The sequence below is a fragment of the Anas platyrhynchos genome, chromosome 3 (assembly GCF_047663525.1).
Source record: "Anas platyrhynchos isolate ZD024472 breed Pekin duck chromosome 3, IASCAAS_PekinDuck_T2T, whole genome shotgun sequence".
NCBI lineage: Eukaryota > Metazoa > Chordata > Aves > Anseriformes > Anatidae > Anas > Anas platyrhynchos.
The window spans coordinates 29,720,735-29,741,328 of NC_092589.1; the positions used below are offsets into that span (position 1 = coordinate 29,720,735).

The 20,594-nt window shown below is 35.6% G+C and overlaps 1 protein-coding gene across 1 annotated transcript; it reads left to right on the forward strand.

Annotated features, from left to right (window-relative positions):
* The first annotated feature begins 173 nt into the window (after positions 1-173).
* EXO1 (exonuclease 1) lies at positions 174-18,616 on the forward strand. The gene is made up of 13 exons (XM_005023608.5): positions 174-549; positions 2,409-2,528; positions 3,385-3,508; positions 4,266-4,403; positions 4,640-4,852; positions 6,450-6,637; positions 7,379-7,475; positions 9,264-9,480; positions 10,504-10,756; positions 12,021-12,495; positions 12,927-13,031; positions 16,926-17,119; positions 18,261-18,616. Exons 1-13 carry the CDS (start codon positions 389-391, stop codon positions 18,400-18,402), a joined length of 2,427 nt encoding a protein of 808 aa, XP_005023665.4. The 5' UTR covers positions 174-388; the 3' UTR covers positions 18,403-18,616.
* The last annotated feature ends 1,978 nt before the right edge of the window (positions 18,617-20,594 follow it).

Genomic DNA, 20,594 nt, shown 5'->3' on the forward strand with positions numbered 1-20,594 from the left:
ACGTTGCCCGTACTTTTCTCCAGGCGCAGACAAGCAGCGTTACGGAGCGCTGCAGCCACCGCACCCCATAACCCCATAACAAGGTCCGCTCCCGCCCCCCGCCTCCAAATGGCGGCCACCCCGACGCCTCGCGGGGCATGCCGGGGGCTGTAGTCCGCCGCGGGGAGGGCGGGGCGAAGGCTGAGCGCGCGCTGCTTGAAAGCCCCGTACGGCCGCCGCGCGGGCAGCGCCTTGGCCTCCCCTTTCCCCCCGCAGCGAGGCCGCGGCGCGCGGGACCGGCGGCGGTTGGGGCCGTTTCGTCCCCCCTCAGGGAGCCGGGACCGCCGCCCGGGTCTTCGGGGGGCCCCGCGAACGCTTCGGGCTTCCCCGGCCCGGCGTGGGCAGCGCCATGGGGATCCAGGGCTTGCTGCAGTTCCTGAAGGAGGCCGCCGAGCCCGCGCACGTGAAGAAGTACCGGGGGCAGGCGGTGGCCGTGGACACCTACTGCTGGCTGCACAAAGGCGCCTATGCCTGCGCCGAGAAGCTGGCCAAGGGGGAGCCGACGGATCAGTAAGTGGCTGTTAGCGCCTCGCGCGTGGCCGTTATGCAGGCGAGAGGCGCGTTAGCTTGAGGTGAAGCTACTGTGGCTGCTGAGCTCCCGCTCCCAGTAGCGATTTTTGGAAGTGGGAATGCTGGCTGTGAGTACGTAGCTTTTCAGCTTTAGCTGGGCGGAATAAATATCCCAGTAAATACTGGGTGGGGGGATGTAAGCTAAAATATTTTAAGATATAAACGCAAATCAGCTAAGTTTTTGGGTCGTATCCCCCCCCCAAGCACGTCCCAAAAGCCTAATCGCTCTGAGGTTCCGTAGATGTAAATCATGTCTCACATACAGTGCTATTTCCAGGAACCTTATTTGAACAAAGTGACTATAAATGCTGCTGTGTGATGAAACCTTGTAACAATACCAAGGCGTTCAGATAGGCGTGTTGTGCTCCAAATAAAGTATCCTGCACTGATTTTTAGTTTTTTTCCTTAACATATAATATTTTCAGTATCAGTAGCTCTTCTACCGTAATGTGAATTTCACATTTTTACTTATAATTTTCACTTATATTACCATACCTTTTAAGAAAGGAAATGAATAAAAATGGTGGCCGTGATTCAAGTCCAGCTTTGGAGCCTGGGTCACACTTGCATGTGTTTTTGCCATCTCTTTGGAAAACTGAGTTTTAGATGGGAAAAAAAAAAAATATGAATCTTTATCTATTCAGAAATAAAACAACACTAGTTAGTCTGGACTAGGCTTTATCTATGAGATTTTTATTAAATGTCTGGCTGGAGATGAGAGAGTTGATAGTTCACAAATTGATTCAAATCTTTAATTCTTACATCTGTTGATTAGAAGAATTGTAGATTTTCATACACCTCTGCTACCTGCCTTTAAAGATAGTGGAAATCCCTTGGAGTTCTGAGAGTAATATAGTTCAGTTAAAATAAATTGGCAGGCAGGAAAAAAAAGTTATAATTGTAGAAAGTCATGGAATGATTGAACATAACTAAATGTATTTAATTAAAAATACATATTTTTCCATGTGCTGTGATCACTGATCTTGGATTGGCACTTTAACAGTAGTGTGAAAATCCCTTTCGTGCTTTAAATTTCATCTGAATTGAGTTATTATATAGCTACAAGCCTATTCACCTTTGTTTTTTAAAAAATCATTATTATTTTTGGGTTTGTTTTGTAGCTCTAAATCCAGCTTTTTCCATGCTTGTATTCTCAGAATAAATGCTCCTGTGTCCCATTTCTTCCCCTCCCTTCCCCCTTAGTGATAGAAAGGCTGCTGTTGCTGTTTTAAACTCTGTCCTTGAAAGAAACGTGAAAAACCTTTTCACTGATCTTCGTAGTTTGTAATGCACTTACTGCTTATAGCTGCTATTGACTTTAGTTACTGATGAAATGATCTTGTACAGATTTTTTCTGTCCATAGCACGTATCCACCATCTGAGCAAGAAGCAGATAGTTCCATGAAGAGAGGTTTCATACCTTGTCGCTTCTCCACTCCACAAAAGTTCATTTACTGTGCCTTTCAAAAGACTTCAGGGAAAGACAACGTGCTGTGTTCATCTGCTGACTATTTCCCTGCCCATTGCTAAAACTGAAAAGATGATCCATGTTGAAACTTGCAAACTTTGGTAGTGTGCATCCTACTGTAGCAAAATTGAATTGAATGCTGCTTGAGTTCTTATGGTATTTTCCACAATAGCAGCAGTCTGTCCGGTTTTGAGCTGGGAGATGAAGCATGAATTTCTTAAAGCATTTGCGTGTTCTTATCCTTCATGCGGTGCTAGGGAAATATGTTTCCAATTAAAATCTTTGAAAAATAAAGTTTATTTTTCTTCTCTTACTCTTGTTGTTGATACAGTTATGTAGCTTTCTGTATGAAACTTGTTGATATGCTGCTCTCATTTGGAATTAAACCAATTTTGGTATTTGATGGATGCACCATACCTTCTAAAAAGGAAGTGGAAAAGGCGCGACGAGAGTAAGTATTGATTTGCGAGTAAAGTAGCATGTTTAACATTACCGTTCATTTTCATAGATGGAGAAACTTCAGACTTGTTAGGTAGTAATCTTTGGTAAACTTTTCTGCAATATAGCGTTACTTCACTTAATTTACATTTAAAATCATACAAGCCTCTTCTTAGAGGTTTTATTCCAAAAATAGAAATGCACTTCATAAATGAAAGCACTTTTATAGAGGAAGGAAGCAAATCTCTGAGCATTACTTCCTGTAATGTGTTAAAAGCTTTCAGTTGAATCCACTCTTATGATCTCTCTGGTCAAAAATATTTATTCCTGATACAATTTTACCTAAAATCGATACCATCTTCCTCATTGTCTACAAATCATCAGATAAACTGGTTTCCAATTTGGATTCAGGATTGTCCGTATATATCTGGACATCTCACTGAAGCTGTGAGAATTTTACTTATCAGTTCTTCTGGGCATATGTTTCCTTCAGTGTGGAGCAAACAATTTCCAGTGTTTGAAACAAAATAAACAATGCCTTCCCTCCTCCAAACCAGTGAGTATCTGACATACTCCCAAGATTTTTTTATTGCATCCCAAGTATGGGTGCAACTCTTCCTATTCATTGCTGGTCTGAGTTGTCACTGTTTTCTCACTATGTATTTCAACGTGCCAATCTAAGCATTTTTTGTGATACAGTGACTTGCAGTTACTCTTCAAATGTTACACAGTAGAATAGACTAGGGAAGTGCTCAGCTGTGAAACAATTTTTCCCCATTTCCCAACAGTAACTCTTTAGTCCTCTATAATAACTGTTCTTCTAAGTGAAAATAATCAGATGTTGGTGGATATTTTTATTTATCTTTCAGGAAGCGTCAAGCTGGTCTTCTGAAGGGGAAGCAGTTGTTGCGGGAAGGGAAACTTTCAGAAGCTAGGGAATGTTTTGCACGCAGTGTAAATGTTACTCATGCTATGGCTCATGAAGTCATTAAAGTAAGTTGCTGATGCTGCTGCAATCAACAGTTGAAAAAAAATCCAATTAGTAGGATGTCTTACTCTGCTATGTATGGCTACACCACTACTTCATCTCCATAGGCAAGAAAGATATTCCCCACACCTCCTGTCTCTTGGTCTGTAACTGTACTGCATACACTGAGTTATGCTAGGTGTAGTTAAATTTAACTTTGCTTTAGGTTTATCATGCCCAGTTTTGTAAATAGTAGTGACTTGTCAATTAAAATACAACTCTTCTTAAAGCCATAAACCGACTTTAATAGCATCTAGAATTTTCTTTCTGCCATGAAAGATATGAGACTCCTTAAACACCCACCTCAGGATAGTTCCTGAAACTAGGCTATGGATAAGTTTTTGGCTGCTTAAAAGCCTTTTCAGTCACTCTTTGTTACACTTCTACTGCAGTCATCGAATCTTTATCAAAATATTACGCTTGTTTACTGCTGTTCTCTTTGTCCAAACTATAATGTGTATGAGTTTGAAGCTTGCAGCTGTGGTCAGTATGGGCAGTGTTACAGACAAATGCAGGAAAGGCTGTTTTTGTAGATCAGTCTGTATAGGTCTGAACTCCTTGAAACTTGAATTTTAAATGTGGAAAATTGGGCTTTAATTGGTGAAGGACATAAGGAGTGATTAGAAAATAAAAATCAGTGTTTCAGTTCTTTTGTTTCCAGGTATATAAGGTGATTGCTGAAAATTGCTGTTAAATGCTTGTATGTTTCCTATTTATGTACAGGCTGCACGAACCCATGGAGTTGATTGTATTGTGGCTCCTTATGAAGCTGATGCTCAGTTGGCTTATCTTAATAAGGCTGGCTTGGTTCAAGCCATAATTACAGAAGATTCTGATCTTTTAGCTTTTGGATGTAAAAAGGTAAGGAAGAAAACTTTAAGAGCCCTTATCTCTCACTGATATGTTAAAAGCAGAGTTCAAAGTTACTAAATATGTTTGACTTTACTCCGTTACAATATTTCAGGGAAACTGAAGAGATAAGAATAGCACCCACCTCTGTTATTTCCATCAAGTGCGACAAACTAGCATATGTACAAATGGAACAATGATCTTATACAGGTGAAAATCATTGTTTTCCACTTCCTCTTAATTTCCAGGTGTTCTTGAAAATTGACAAGTTTGGAAATGGACTAGAGATAGATCAAGCTCGATTAGGAAACTGCAAGCAGCTTGGAAACGTTTTCACAGAAGAGAAATTCCGCTACATGTGTATTCTTTCTGGTTGTGACTACCTGCCATCAATCCATGGAATTGGTTTAGTTAAAGCATGCAAGTTGCTAAAACTTGCTAACAATCCAGATATTATAAAGGTAATCTTGCTTTAGCACTCTGTGTTGGGTATTGTGTTTAGCATTCTGTGTTGGGGAGTTTGTATCCGTGTTTCTGGTGTTAACACGGAATTGAAAACGTGCGGTTCTTGGCATTCTCTGTTTTGAGAAGAACATGGCCTTCCAGTACCTAAAGTACCCTCTTATTTCTCTGGAGGAGGGATAGGACAGTGAATTTTATTTTATTGACTTCTTGTGTTTACTTATCTGTATCTTGACACAGACATTTTTTCCATAATGTCTTTCTATTATATCAAAAATAGTATAGTGCAAAATAAGATTTTTTTTTTTCCTTCAATGTATGTAATGAAAGCAATTCTAATATTAAGAATCACAGATGCTAAGAGTGGGAATAACTCCTGTGTAGACAGTAATGGAGAATAGTTTGAGCTATTAAGAAAAGTACTTTACATGCCTGTCCTGGAGGCAGGTAAATCTAATCCAAAAATTACTTACTATGCAGTCTAACTTTCTGCATTATCATCTTAAGTTACATGTATGCTTCAGTGTTTTTTCTCTTGCATGTTTTTATGTTCTAAAATGTTTTGTAATGTAGAACATACATCCAAGTAACTGTGGAAGTAGAAAAGAAACTGAAATCTTCCCATTCCAATAATTTTGTTTAAGCTAATGTACTTTTGCTTTTTTGTGAGCACAATGGCAGTATTTCACTTGAAAAGCTTTTCACCTAGTACATTGTTACATGACTCCTTACTGCTATTTCCCAGCAGTGTTTCTGGAAAGTCAAAAGATGCAAGGTAGTCCAACAGTGCCCATCAGAACTGGTATCTCTTACTAAGATTAGTAAATGGCCTGTATTTAGAATACATGACCCAATACAACTGTTTCTTTCATCTGGGGAGAATAAAAGATTCTTGTCTCTGGCAGTATGACAGAATTGATCTTCAAAACAATATAATCTGCCTTTTATGGAATAGAAAAATGCAGTAGTCAGTGAATTATTAGGAACTTACTGTAGGTGTGGTTCAGTAACAATGTATAGGAGGGACTACTGAATAAATCTGTATTTTTATGGCCAGTAACAGGAAAAATGTGACTAATTCATCTTTTTCGTACGCTAAAAGCATCCACATACTGCTTTCAGTTTCTGGTAATATAAATTACAAAATTGGTTATCCATTAATTTTAACAAATATACCTTAAGGAGACACTTTGCATTCTTATTCAGATTTCATATTTATTTCTTGGACCAGAGGACTTTATTACTTGGGTTGTGTTATTTCTGTGACTGTTTTGCCACTTTAAGTTGTTTATATTGTACAAGACTTCCCCCTTACCCCTCTTCTCATCCCCTATCTAGTTTAAGTTTTTTTTTTTTTGGCTACAGAACACATCATACATTTAAGGGCAAGCAAAGATATCTAGTAATTACCTTTTTGTGGATGTTGAGTTTCTCGAGGACTGTATTTGTCTTCATATAATGCTTCTATTATGTGCTAAAACTGAAATTCTCTTTAAGACTCTGAAGGTCTTGGAATAATGTTTTTAAAGATACGTTTGGAATTGTATTTGTTTAAATGCAGCAGTTAAGCAGATTTGTTTTTTGTTTTTTGGACAGGTTATTAAGAAAATGGGGCATTACTTGAAGATGAATATAACCGTATCAGAAGAATACATACAGGGCTTTACACGTGCCAATAATACATTCCTTTATCAGTTAGTTTTTGATCCTGTCAACAGAAAATTAGTTCCTCTGAATGCGTATGCTGATGATATTGATCCAGAAACACTAATTTATGCAGGACGGTATCCTTTCTGTAATGAAATAGTGGGGGCAAAATAGGTGGGAACGGTTGTGGTGTCTTACATTTTCTTCCATTGTGCCTCTGCTATTGGGTAAAGCCTGCATGCAGTCTTATAAAGGTTGTTTTTCTTTCTCTTTTGCTCCGGTCTATTTTTTTTTTTTAAACATAGTAATTAATTGAATATTAAGAAATGACCTATCATTTCAAGTTGAAGCTGTCTCTCTTAAGATGTAGACCACAATTTCTTAAACACAGGTTATGTTTCAGTGGTTTAAATTCTTCATGACTGTTTTTAGTTTGTGCCTGTGTTGTATGTTACCTCTGCCACTCTAATTCTTGCTGTAAGCGCCTAATCTATGCGTTCACTGTTCGACTAGATAGTGAAATGCTACTTGCTTTGTAGGAAGACTACTTGTGTCAGAAATGTCCTCATGGAAAATGAAGAAAGAAGACCATTTAAGTAACTACTAGTTTTGTATGTTTTTCAAGCTGATTAATCTCTGGTGTTTCCAGAGGCTAAGAAGAAAGATGGCAACTTTTCAGTTAATGATTGAAGGCTTTCCTTTCAACTTTACAGGTTTGCCAAGCACTACAGATCTATTATGATTGCTGTTGCATCAGATTAAGTAGGCTAGTAGTAATAACGCTATCAAAATTGAAAGCAGCTGTTCTGACTTTAATGCTACACTTCTTGAAATTTATTGTGATGCTCAGATATTTTCCTTTAATGCAATGGGGACAGACACTTTGGTGATACTACTGCTTTTCAAATTGCCATCGGCAATATTGATATTGATACAATGGAACGCATCAATAACTATAACCCTGATACTGCACAGGTAAAACCTTTGTTCTAAAGCTATATACTAAGATAATGACATGAGTTTGAAAGTAAACGTTCATGGAAAAATACATCTGAATGTTACCTGCAACTGACTTGGCAGCTACAGATATTCTGTTATGACAGAAATTGTATTTTTCAACAAACGTACTAAGTATGATTCAAAGAACAATCCAACATAAAAGTTTCACTCTTTTAATTTCAGATTATTAGTAGCATACTCATATTTGCAGATGCAGAAGTCTTTGAAGTGACACCTAGCCTACAAACCTTTTCAGCATCTTCAAAAACCTCTTAATAGTAATTACTGAAAACAGTTAACAACAGCAGTTACTGTTGACTTTACAACAAGTTGTAAAATAGACATCTGAAGAGACCACAAGGTAATGCCAGATGCTGATGCATTCTGGCAGTTTTGCAATCTCTCGAAAAATGAACTGTTCGTATGCCACCTGAAAACTGAAATTTATATTTTTAATAGTTATAACCAGTAAAATCTCTTAGTATATCATCTAAAAGATGCTGAAAAATGTAAATAAAAGGGCGTGGCCTTAACAGCCATTGTTTTTCGAGTGATTGCTGTTCTGATAACACATGCTTTTTAATTATTTTCTGACTCTATTCCTTTGTTTTAATTGTTAGTTCTTGGGTCACTCTGCTTATTTTGACAATGGCAAATTTTGCCATCATGTTCTTATCCTAGTTTTGTGTAGTTCTTCATTTTGCTTTAAAGTCTCTGCAGTTTGTGAAAAAAGTAGGCAGATAAATATTTCTGACCTAAATGGCACTTGAACACCTTAAATATCTAGGAAAGTAAGTGGTCAAGAGAAATGATTTGGTTACGTGCAGAATAATCCTGAATGGATTCTTGTCATGTAATACTTTATTCTCATCTAAGATGAGAAAGTTTAAGTAAATAATTGTGCAGCCTAGACTGCACCTTTGCACAATTAAGTGATTTCTAAACCTCCTTAATGTACATATTAGTAAACAAAGTTAGTAAACAACAGTTTACTAACTAAACTACTAACTACTAAAGTAGTTAGTAAACAACAATAGGAACAATAAAATACCTTGAGATCTTCTTTGAATAACTGCCTACATCTTTCTATTCTTACCTTAAAAATAATAGTAATAAAAAAATCCAGGGCATGGGAAACTGTTAATGGAGAACTTTGAAGTATGTGAGACTTGGGATTTTTGTTTAATCTTCTGTCTTGACTGTGTTCATTTACAGTAGAAGACTTAATCTCGATTAAATTAGCTAAATGTTTGTATTGGGGCATCCAGAGAAGATGACCATAAATCAGGTGACCAGTGGCTTACAAAATTCTTAGATCTCATTCTCTGTAAGAGTAAATTCATACTCTTTAAGGCATTTGACTTTGTTTTACTTTCAGACAGTTTCAGTAAATCCTTAATCCTGTTTATAGAAGTAACTAATTGAAAAAGAAAAATCTCAAAGTGATTAGGGGTGCATATTTCTTTTAAGTATATATTATCACGAGGATAGTATTTTCCCAAATTATTCTTTTAGAATAGAGGTAAACCTCTAACTTTGAGAAGAACAGTAAGTCACTTGTGCCATATAGGAATAAAGAATTCATGGCAGCACAGATGGGAAAAAAATGTAAGAAATGTGGGAACAAAGAGAAAATGTTTGTGTAGAGTAGCCATGTCAGCAATGGTTGTACAAATGTCAAAATGCCCTTAAACGCCAAATCAGGAAGTCTTACTTAGAAGGCAAATTTATAAGCCTATTTCTGACTTACAATTTTTTTTGTAGCCTATGCAGCAGAGAAGTCGTGACTGGAATGACAGACATGCTAATCATATAAATAGCATTTGGAGCAGAGACTACAAGCTTGACCCTAGTACAGATACTGTTCTTCATACAACTCATTTACCTGAGAAATCAACAACCAAAGGCACTGAGAAGAAAATCAGTATCAAAGGGTTAAAATTTCCAAGCAAAGAGCTCTTAACGAAAAGACGAAGAAGTGGTATGTTTTTATTTAATAAATAATAGAATGTAGTAGAGAAGAAAGGATTCTATAGGTATATTCTATATCTCCTATAGAATAGGAGGTATAAAACTTTTAACTTCTGTTGTTTGTGTTCTGTTTTTAACGATCTGCAAGACTGAAAAAAATAATATAAAAGCCTAAGTAACAATCCAGTTTGGCAGCAAACTTTCTGTAGCAGTTTATTTTTGCACTGACTTGTTATACAATTTTGTCCTTAACTGCAATTATTTTTAATACAATTTGCTCAATTTTTTTAGCTATTTTGGGTTTAATTTATATCTTTTAATAGTATGCAAAGAAATGAAAATGGTTATCTTTCATAGAGATGAGATTTAGCTGCATAGAAAACTTAGTTTTCTGTACTCTTCTAACACTGTGCTGCCTAGTTCCTTTGCCTTGGTACCCTTTGCTCCAGTTTTCTGAAGTTGTAGATCTGTGCTATCTTGTCTTTTGTATACAAAAGACAAGTTATATGGACACCTAAATTATGGGCTGAAATACTCTGTTGGCTATTTATAGAAAGAGCTCTCTGCTTCCATTGTACTTCACTTGATAGGTTAACTATTTTCTTTTTCTTTTTTCTTTTCTTCTTTCTCTTAAGTATTTTCTCGTCTGCATCCTTCTTTCTGATGTTACTAGGGTTTCTTCTTTTCCTTTGTTACTCCTGGTACTTTTCTATTCCATTGTTTATCAAAATTAACTGGTTCAATAGCCACATACTTTTAGCTCAGTATTCTTAAAGGAAACTTAAAGTTGAATTATAATGTGCACTCTTCTTAATCTCAGCTGTTATGCCTTTGCTCCATCTACCTTTTTAAAAGTTACTTTAAGCCTAAAAAGTTACTTTAAGCCTATATACTAGAAAACAACTGTGTTTAAAGATTTCTGAACTGTATTGTCAAGAATAGGGCTGTGAGGTTAAATAATGTGATGTTCAGTCTTTTCATAACTATTTAATTCTAGAACAAGCTTCTACAGTGATTCTTAAATTGTCTTTAGATTTGGAAGAACTCTCAGATGGAGATCTGTTGAACCAGTATTCATTTTCAAAAGCAAAAAAATTCAAGGGAAATGATGAAAATGCTCAGCCACAAAATAATGTCTCTGCAATACAAAGCAGTGATTCTTCAGGGAATTCCGCCACAAAAGAAAACTCTAACTCACTGCCCAGAGTTAGAAATACATTTGCTTCCTTTCTGCAAAGGAAAAACAAGCAGAGGGATGCTGTAGTTGTTCCAGGAACAAGAAGCAGGTATGCTTGCATCATGTATTTCAATAAGTATCAAGATACTATTTGATATCCTGGTTGTTGAAATAACTTGAGTACTGAAAAAGAGAAAAACAGTACTTCATTTGTTTTTTGCACCTGTAGCCTTGAGCTGAGATGGAGAACTCCTTGTGCTAGACATGAAGTATGTGAGATATATAAGTAAAGATATCATAAATAGTTACATAATGTCAACTTTTTTACTGTAGTAATGAAGGCTATGAAGCGATTCAATACAGTCTAATTTCTGGATATCAGTTAGCTAGGAATTGGCAGTACTATTACGGGTCATGTGATAACTATATTTTTTTTAATAAGAAGAAATGCTGCCTCTTTGTGCCACATAATCAAGCAGCTACTTGTGTATTGACATATTTACATTGGTTTTTTGTTTGTTTCAAAGCCATACCTGGTCATACTGTCTGACAACTCTTTTTACCCATTCCCATTCAGATAATGCTCCTTATTTCTGCACCAGCACTTTGAGAAGAGGAACTTTGTGTTTCTCTGGTTTTTGGTTGGTTGTGTTTGACTACAACTACTTGAATCGTTTTTACAAATGATTATCACAATTCTGTCTTACTGTGATTTGTACCATAAATAATCTAAAGATTTCAATGTTTCAAAGATGTCTAACTTGGTAAAATAATCTTATATTGACATTTTCTAACTTGCACCCTCCTGAGCTCAGAAACTTGTTACATTGCATCAAAGATTAAGAATTGTCAGTGGTGGTAGCTTTTTCTCCAAATAAATGCTCAGGTTTTTTTATTGTTTGTTTTTTTTTTAAAAAAAAAAAAAAGCCCTTCAAAGCTGCTGCCATAGAATGAGAACAAATTCGGGATTCCTCAATAAGAAGCAGTGTAGCTTCATCACTACTTAGCTTTATAACGACTAATAAATATACCCTTAAATTTGTAGGATTCCTAAGTCTTTCAGGTGAAGGACTTACTAGTTGGTATCTTTAGTCAATGAACGATGCATTTACAGATGTTTTTTCTAGTGAAACATAAATTGACAGAATGACTTTACTGTTGTCTTTTAAGTGTTGTCAGGAAGGACTAGAAGATTAAGACCATAGTTACTTGCCCATGGTCAAAACAATCTTGTCTGCAAGTGCAATTCAAAAATCCAATGGATGTATAGAAGTAACTGTTGGATTTTTAGAGACGAAATACTCCTTTTGCAGTGACTTCCTTCTTTGTTGCCTTCACCTGTATTATATTTAACTTTTTTTTTTCCTCCTTAGGTTTTTCTGCAATGAAGCAGATGAGCTTGATTGTAGAGCAAAGGATGACAGTGATCAAATTCAAGATGTTGAGGGGGATTGCAAGAAACTGGAGGCAAAACCCGTAGCTGAAGATGCTTCTCTGCTTTTAGGAATTGAAAAAACAAGGACTACCTCATTGCTTCCTGGGGAAACACAGAGAAGTTGCTTCCGGTGGTTCAGTAGCCTTGGAAATAATTCAGGAAATCCTGTTGTATCTCATATTGTATCTTCACAGCATTTTGACCAACAGAAAAGCAACTGTGTGGCATCTCAGGCAGATGACATTAATGGAGTACAAGCAGAGAGTGGGGTGGTGTGTGAATCTGATGAAGAATCCTCCCCCTTAACAGAACTGAACTGTTCCTTGCAGTCTCAAGGGTCTTGTGAGCCATCAGAATGTAACTTGGAGTCTCCAAAGACGCCACAATCATGTAACAACAATTCAGAAACAGAAGTAAGAAAACACAACTTCTTAGCATTTGCTTTTACTTTTCATTAAGAAAGAAATTAGGCTGTGAAGTTCTCTTTAATTGATACTCTGCAGATTATGTAACTCCTGGTCACACAACTCTTCAGCGTTTTATTATACTCGCATAGTATAGATTGACTTACTAGCTTAAATCAAGTCTGTTCTTCACATTTGTATTTAGTCTCTCCATTGTGTAACATTGCAGTGGTTGGCATGCTTGTATTCTGTTTTTGTAATTGTTGAAGTCCTCTCAGCTTGTGTGTCAGCATAGTGTTTCTTACTAAAAATATGCTCAGGGTTTTGTATAAGTTCTTAGAATTGCTGAAAACATGCATTATAGTTTATAGATGTGTGGATATAAAAACATACACAATGTAAAAAGGTGTTTTAAAGTCAAATGACTCTCTTTTTTGAAGGAATTTGGCTCTACTTCAAAATTGGCTGATAATCGAGGTACTCAGAGGCCTCCAGTAACTTCTGCTGTTCAAACTGACAGAAAGAATATGGTAGCAAAGATCAAGGTAAGAATTCCTTTAATTTTACCATTTATTTTCAATGTTCAGTAGAAGTAGTCTCTTTCTAGATCTTTCACTAAAAATTCTAGAATGAATATTTAACAATGTTTGCCTGTTAGCAGAAGAAAATTGCTTTTTTACTCATCTGTATCAGAGCTGAGATGAAATATAACCAGGCCCCCTGTGACTAATGTGGTTGCAACTTTGGGGGGTTTTAAACACTTCAGCATAAATTAAGTAGCCAAGATAAAGAGAAAGTCTTAATAGTTTTCCTCTGATATGCTAAATATTTAAGTTTTATGATGCAAATTGCAGTCATGTTCAGATAGACATAAGATAATCCTATCTGACTATATGGATGAATCTACTGGTTCAGCAGTCTCCTGTTCTTTGGCTAAAAAAAGCATGCTTAAATTTAAAAAACTAGAAAGGTTTTAAGGAAGCATCCTTGTTTAGTTGTTTTAGTTATAGCCATTGTTTAACACTTGACTTTCCTTTCACATTGAGTCTATACTTTCCTTCACAGTCAATACTTTAGTTACATTTCCTGTTGGGCACCCTTAACGTTATTTCTCTGGGGTTGCTTAAATGCCTAACAATGAATTTGTGTTCCGTCTTCACGGCATTTGTAAGAGCTTTACCTATCTATCTAGATTACAAAACGTCTAAAACCTTAATATGTGAGAGTGTTCTAGTTCCTTAGACGTTGTCTTAGAATTGGCCAAAAGATTCTTAAATCAAAAGAAGACACATCTTTTTAAATATACCCCTACTAGCTTCTTTGTCATAGATTAAAAATCACAAGCTTTTTGCAAAAGTACTGTTTTATGCAATAGTGGCACCTTGTGGTTACTTTATTAATTGGTGTTAAGTTGTGACTTATATGTTTATATTCTCCATTCTGAAACACCTATTTATAAAACTGATGCTTTTTCATTAGAATAACATTTTGCCTGCTTCTCTTCAGCAAGACTAAGCAATGAAATAAAATCATCCTGAGACTGGAAGTTGTATGACTTTGCTTTTAATGTGTTTAATCTGTTTTGCTTAAATAGTCATTTCTTGCATTAAAGGTATATTAAGAGAAGGAACATATTAAATATTGGGCGATACATGGTATGAAGGTACCTAAGTAATGTACATATAATCTAAGCATATTTTCAGGATGCTTGGAGCTCTTCAGGCAATATAAATCAGCTGAAAATCCATCATGACAGTAAGGTTATTTTAAACCAGGCCTCTTGGCCATGCATTCTCTCTGCTACCTTTATATGCTAGCAATAATACTTAATCAGCTGGATTGGAAAAGTTACCTGACTGAAATGTCATTTGATAACAACAACCAAACGGTTAATTGTGGAACTTCGGCTCGCCCGTACTCACAAGCTCTTGTGAGTTGTAGCACCACTGAGACCACTGGAACAAGTAGTCAGAATTGAAGGCATGGGATGGAGATGAGGAGCACCACTTCTGCCTCACTTTCGCTTTTGTTTTAGTAGTGTAAAACAAGGAAAATCTTCACTGGTACTACGTACACAAGAAAGTAATGAAGGAAATAGTGAGTTCTGGATTTAGCAAAGAAGTGGATGATCACTTAAAACATAGATCACCAAAATCAGAATTATTTAAATAACATAGCTGACCTGTAGTGAAATCTAATAATTGAAGGAGGTGATATGGGGAAGCTGTCAGCTTTTGCTCTGTTCCAATCTAGAATGTGAAATGCCAAGCCTCTCAATTCTAACGTTAAAGCTAACAAACTTTTCTCTAATCAATGCCTATAAAATAATGAGTTCTCTAGGACCTTGTAGTCATTTCTGTGAAACATTCCAGCCATGTTTTTTACTGCTCATTATTGCCCCATAAGTTATTGTGACCTCAACAAAGAGGCTAATATTGACAAAAAGAAAACAATCTAATATGTTTTAAAGTTTTTTAATGGGTACTGAACATGCAGCTCTGCCTCCTTTGGGTTTGATTAATTTAACTTACAGGCCTGTGCTTCAGAACCATAGAAAGAAATTAAGTATTATGGGAGAGTGTACACATTTTGTGAAATAGCTGGGGTGATAAACAGCAAAAAATTGTTAAGCATGGTTCTTAGGATCTATTTCTATTCTTTCCAGTACTCTCCTAACTTCTTAGTATGCATTTTAAATATATTTCAAATTCTGTTTGGAATTCCAAGATCTGTATAGTTTATTCAGGTAAAAATAATGTCACTTCAATTAACAGACAACTGTATAGAAAGTGTGTGGTGAGAGGATGGGACAAAATGCAATGTGATTTTGGAAAGAACTGACATATGGGATCTTTGAAGATTTCTAACGTCTGTATTAAAAATAAAATAAAAGTTGGTTAATAGCTTCCCCTCATACAAGCATTTACATTTTCTGACAGAAGCACCTGAGGTAGGCAGAGCTGTGCTTATCTTCTTTAGATGGTCCAGCAAAAGAGATATTGATTAATTTAGAGCAAAATGTTTCATTCTTAATGTCCAAATGGGAAAATTATTGGTGTTAGTTAAAATGTATGTGTCCTAAATGCTAATATTATGTAGCCAACTTTATGTATGATAAGAAATTTTTAAAACTATGGACTAGGAAACTATTCAGTTCCCTCTGCAGCTGTTTTATTATATTTTAATAATTAATTTGATCATCACAAACACAAAATAACAGGCTGGAAGTGAGTGATTGCTTTGAAGCTAGTACTTTTGAGGAGTAGGTATTTTACAATTAGGTAGTAGAATGGATCAGACAGTAAAATGTTGTTCTAGTGCTTCAAATTAGATACTTCCCCCAAAACTGAGGAAAACTACAAGAATATTTAAGACACAAAATGATAAATAATATTAAATGGACATTTATGAACTTGTTTGGCAAAGGAAGCTTTAACTTTTTCTAGGAGCGCATTACATTCATTGAATTATTGTTATATATACATGTATTTATAGCACAAATAGGAAGAAGTGAAATACCATCTTTGTTATCTTTATCTTATTAAATGTCGTACACAAAAGTAGGAGAAAGTCCAGCTGATCACACTGAAGTGTATTTCTTTTATTGTTAAAATAAACTCATTACTCTTTGTGAATGAAACTGCAGAAGGGGAGAAAAAGTAACTTATTAGTATGGGAAAGAGTGAGAGTAGCATTTGACAGGGCTACAAGTAAATGTGGTTAGGGATGGGAGCACTAGATGTAAAAAATTAAACTAACATATGCAGGAATTAGGTCTTGTCAAAATCAGTTATGTGCTTATAAATAGCAAGAAACAGATTTGGTGCTTTGGAAACTGATATGAGAATTGAAAACTAGGTATGCATTTCTAATAAAAAGGATATATAATCTCTAGAATAAATTATCTACTGAAGCAATGCATTTTGCTTTAGTTGAGGTCTTCAAACTTCTGACTGGTTTCCTTTGAGATGCGTGTTCTAGCCAAGCACAACTGCTTTGAATTCCAGGTACAGAAAAATGTCCGACTGGAGGTATAATAACCCTTGGGGTACTGATACTTTTCAGAGTAATACCAGAGGATGGCTTCTCTTAAAATTCTGAAGGTGGACTTGAAAAGTTTTTTGTTGTGTTCTCGTGGAAAAAATATTCAGTAGACCTTAAAAACAGCATTTCAAATAAATGTGCTTTTGCAACTCCTTAGAATTCACAGACCTACAGATGCTGTTTTGCCAGTTCTTAGAGCTGTATTATCTCTGTGGCACAAATCATTTTCAATTAGAGAAGCTATGTAAATATGTTGTTGGGGCTAATCAGATTGCATCATCTCAACGCAATGTAAAACTCTTCTATTTTTCTGATTGTAAGTATCTATTTTTCTGATACAGAAATAATAGGTTTTCATTTTAACCATTTATAACTTAATATTAAAAATCTCACAGGTTCCTGGTTTACACAAATCCAGTTCAGTAGGGTCACGTATTGTGACAAAGCTCAAGCCATTGATACCAGCTAAAGTAAGTGGATTAAGAAAAAAACTGTCCCCTGTGCAGAAGAGAAATCACTGTGATGCTGAAAATAAGCTGGGACTGCAAGCCACCATTAGTGAACTATGGAAAAACTTCCAGTTTAAAAGGTAAGTTGCTTTAACCCTTTAGTTAGCAGCCTGTGAACTTCTTAGAATTTTTTCCAAAGAAAAAATTTTCTAAGCAGACTTTATACATGTTTGCTCCAAACGATTCAGTAAAGTTAACAGCTTAAGATAGATATCTTCTACATATAGTTCTTAATTGCCTGAGCCAATTCACTTATTATTCAATATAACCATGAAGTATGATTTCTGGTAAATATGCTCTTTACTTCTAATTAATTTTTTCTAACCAGCAAGAACTCCTGACTAAAATCCATTTATTGAGGTAGTGCAGATAGTGTAGCATAACTTAAATGAAAGATATTGCTATTAGGTTTGACTTCAAACGCTGAAAGACTTAGCCTAGATGCAAAAGCTGCATTAAAAACTGTCAGACTTGATTGAAAGCAAGGTTGTTATTATTTAACTTTGTATGCCTCTTACATTTTGGGATGGTTGATTGTCAGTTCTGTTCTGCCTTCAACATGATAGTGAATTGATGGAGTTCTTCTGGATAAAATTAAGATACGTGTATTTTTTACTTATTACTTAATTTTATGTAATTAAAATAGCTGTTTATTAGCTTTTAGGAGATTCTTTTTGTTTCTCAAAATATTTTCCCTCCTGCCAGGACTTACTTAGATCTGATTTTTTGGGGGGACTTTTTTGCTTTTGTTTTTTTGCTTTTTTTTTTTGTTGTTTTGAAATTAGCCTTATGTCTCAGGACAAATATATTTTTTGACGGCAAATATCATGTGGGACACTAAAATGTTTTGTTCTTACCTCAAGATTCACAGGATACATAAGATACTACAGTTCTTCAGAAGACTAGTTGTTAATGAAGCATGTACCATGTTCTACTCTGTGTTATGCATACTGTACTTCAAATGCAAAGCTAGTAATTATAATTTTATTTATAGGATATCTGAAACCATTTAAATAACTTTCAGTGAAGTTGTTCAGCAGCAGTGAAATTGGACCTAAAACTTTCTATCATAGACTTTTGTTCTGGTCTTACTTGTGGATCAGTGGGTAGTTGGGTGAGGGGTCTTGTTTTGAATCAACCCAAATGTTCTCATAGGTGTATAGTTAAACATATAATGTCCTAACATTACTGGGTTTTGTTTTGTCTTTTTTTTTTGCACAGAGATTATGAAAAACTTCCTTCTTGTAAAAAGTCAGATCCATTGTCTCCAATCAAAGATAATATCCAGCTCACTCCAGAAGCAGAAGAAGAAATCTTTAATCATCCTGAATATAGTCATGTTCAGAGAGCTATATTCGAATGAATTGTATGCTATGCACAGTAGAATTCATTTTTAATCATTGTCAAAATTTATCTTCTGGATCTTGTCAATATCAATAAGATAGTTTGAAAATCAACTGTATATTTTAGTCTGACTTGATTTATCATCTCTTTTTATAAAAGCAAGTTGAAACGTACAGTTTTATACAGACTGGAATAAAGCCTTCAGTATCTCTGTTCTCGTGTTCAAAGCTTAATGCTAAACTTTTGTCCAAATTATTTTCAGCCACTTCTGAGCATTTGATGTAAATCACATAGATATGATACAACTTCCTACAACAGTTATGGCTTTGCCTTTGCAGAAAACAGCAGAAAATGTTTGTCTTAATTTTTAAGATCATTTTAGGATGATCATTTTCTTGCCCCCTCCTTCTCTCTTGAACCTACTTTGTCTCCAAGACAGGAGTAAAACTACAGTTCGGTATTCACTGTCATCACTATGCTTCTGGTACTCAGATAATGTTTCTTTCGCTGTAAGGTAAGATTTGTTCTCTTAATGATTAGCTTTCTGTACTTACCTTATGATACAGACAGACATGTTTTGGGTGGGAATAGCTTGAACTGCAGAAAAGTTTTGTACCCAAATATTACCATCAATGGAATGATTTCTGAAAAAAGTTAGTGTTCCTCTGTTTCACCTACTCTTTCCATGTTTTCTTGTCCAAGAACACAGGAAAATATTAGTCCTCAAGGGATGAGGCTTACAAATGAATATTGTCCTCAAAACAAACTCAGCTTCAGTCATCTGAGTAGCTGAAGGGAAAGAAACCAGGAGGGTTCTTGTTTTGGATGACTAACTACTCGTGAAAGCGTGTGATGGCTTATCAGTTTTTTACCTTTTAACAATCAGGATATGAGTCTGTTCAAAGATATATCTAAAAGTTTTCTTGTTTGTTTCTGTTATCCTTTCAGGAAATAGGAATATCTTTCTCTGCAGCAGGTGAAGGTACAGAAGAATATGAAATGTATGATGTCCATTCCTGACATAAATACTTTATTCTCCATCTTTGAGCCTTTTTTTTATTTTTTGCAAAAAGACAGTTTGAGTTTGGCCTATGAAAGACAGTTATTGAGGTTTTTTTATACTGCCTACTTTTTTTTTTACTGTTTAAGAAAACTTGCATCCATAAAATTAAAGGGACTAAAGAAGCTGCTTACGTAAGTAGGTTTTGTGTACCTTTGTGCAAATGGGTCCTTCTATTTCTACATATGTGTAGAAGGCATGGTCTACAAGGAATTGAAACAATGATGCTGTAAAGCAGCTTCTCACATGTACCACTAAAAAATCCCTGCTCCTGAAGGACAGTTTTTTAACATTGCGTTTACATCTCAGATGATTTGATGAATAGAGGCTAACGATAAATATTTCTGTTCCCAGCCATTAGAACTGTTGGCAAGAATTAATTTTTGTGTTGCTACAAATACGTTCATAATGATAAATACTTCTTTTGAAGGGAAAATGTAAAAATAATTGGTTGTTCTCCATTGCTTATTTATCAGTGTGGGAATAGTAAGGTTACTTCACATGGTTTATTCTTGCCTGTTTACTATAACCTTCACTCAGAGCCACACGTTACTGTGTTAGTGGATCATCAGAAGAAACAAACTACCAGTGTCAAGGACAGGTACTTCTAAGGGAATATAGGATATCTGCCATGAAATCTACATGTGAGAACAATGCTGTTTTAAACTTATCTGCTAGTACAGCCCTACCTGTTTTTGCAGTTCAGTTATTGAAAGTGCCTCAATTGTTCTGCTCTAGCTTCTTTGAAGAGAAAATAAGAGGAAATAAAACAAGTGTTATGTTGACACTTCTTTGTCATACACAGGTGCGCCATTGTTGTCTGGACAGGAGAGTAAAAAACATAACCAATGCCTTAAAAGCCACGGGACATGTAAAAACTTTCTGGAATGTTATTTCAATGGTAGGTATTAAGGAAATTATTCATGCAAGAACGCTTCTTGGCTATATTTTATGTTCTTAAAGTAGACGTGTTAAGATTATCTATGTTCAACTCTTGTGTTTTGTGCTTTGGACGTCTTGGGTTCTGACTTCATTTCCCATCATATGGGGTTCTTTTTCAGAAGACATCTGTCTAATATAGTAGAAGCCTCTTACGTCATATGTAATCATATATTACATGTGTAATATAATAATGTATATAATGTGTAAGA

Bases quoted from the DNA above. Each gene is read 5' to 3' on its own strand.
- EXO1 (XM_005023608.5), top strand. From the start codon at position 389: ATGGGGATCCAGGGCTTGCTGCAGTTCCTGAAGGAGGCCGCCGAGCCC. The intron at 4,404-4,639 runs GTAAGGAAGAAA...CTTAATTTCCAG, and splicing joins TAGCTTTTGGATGTAAAAAG to GTGTTCTTGAAAATTGACAA. The intron at 17,120-18,260 runs GTAAGTTGCTTT...TTTTTTGCACAG, and splicing joins AAAAACTTCCAGTTTAAAAG to AGATTATGAAAAACTTCCTT.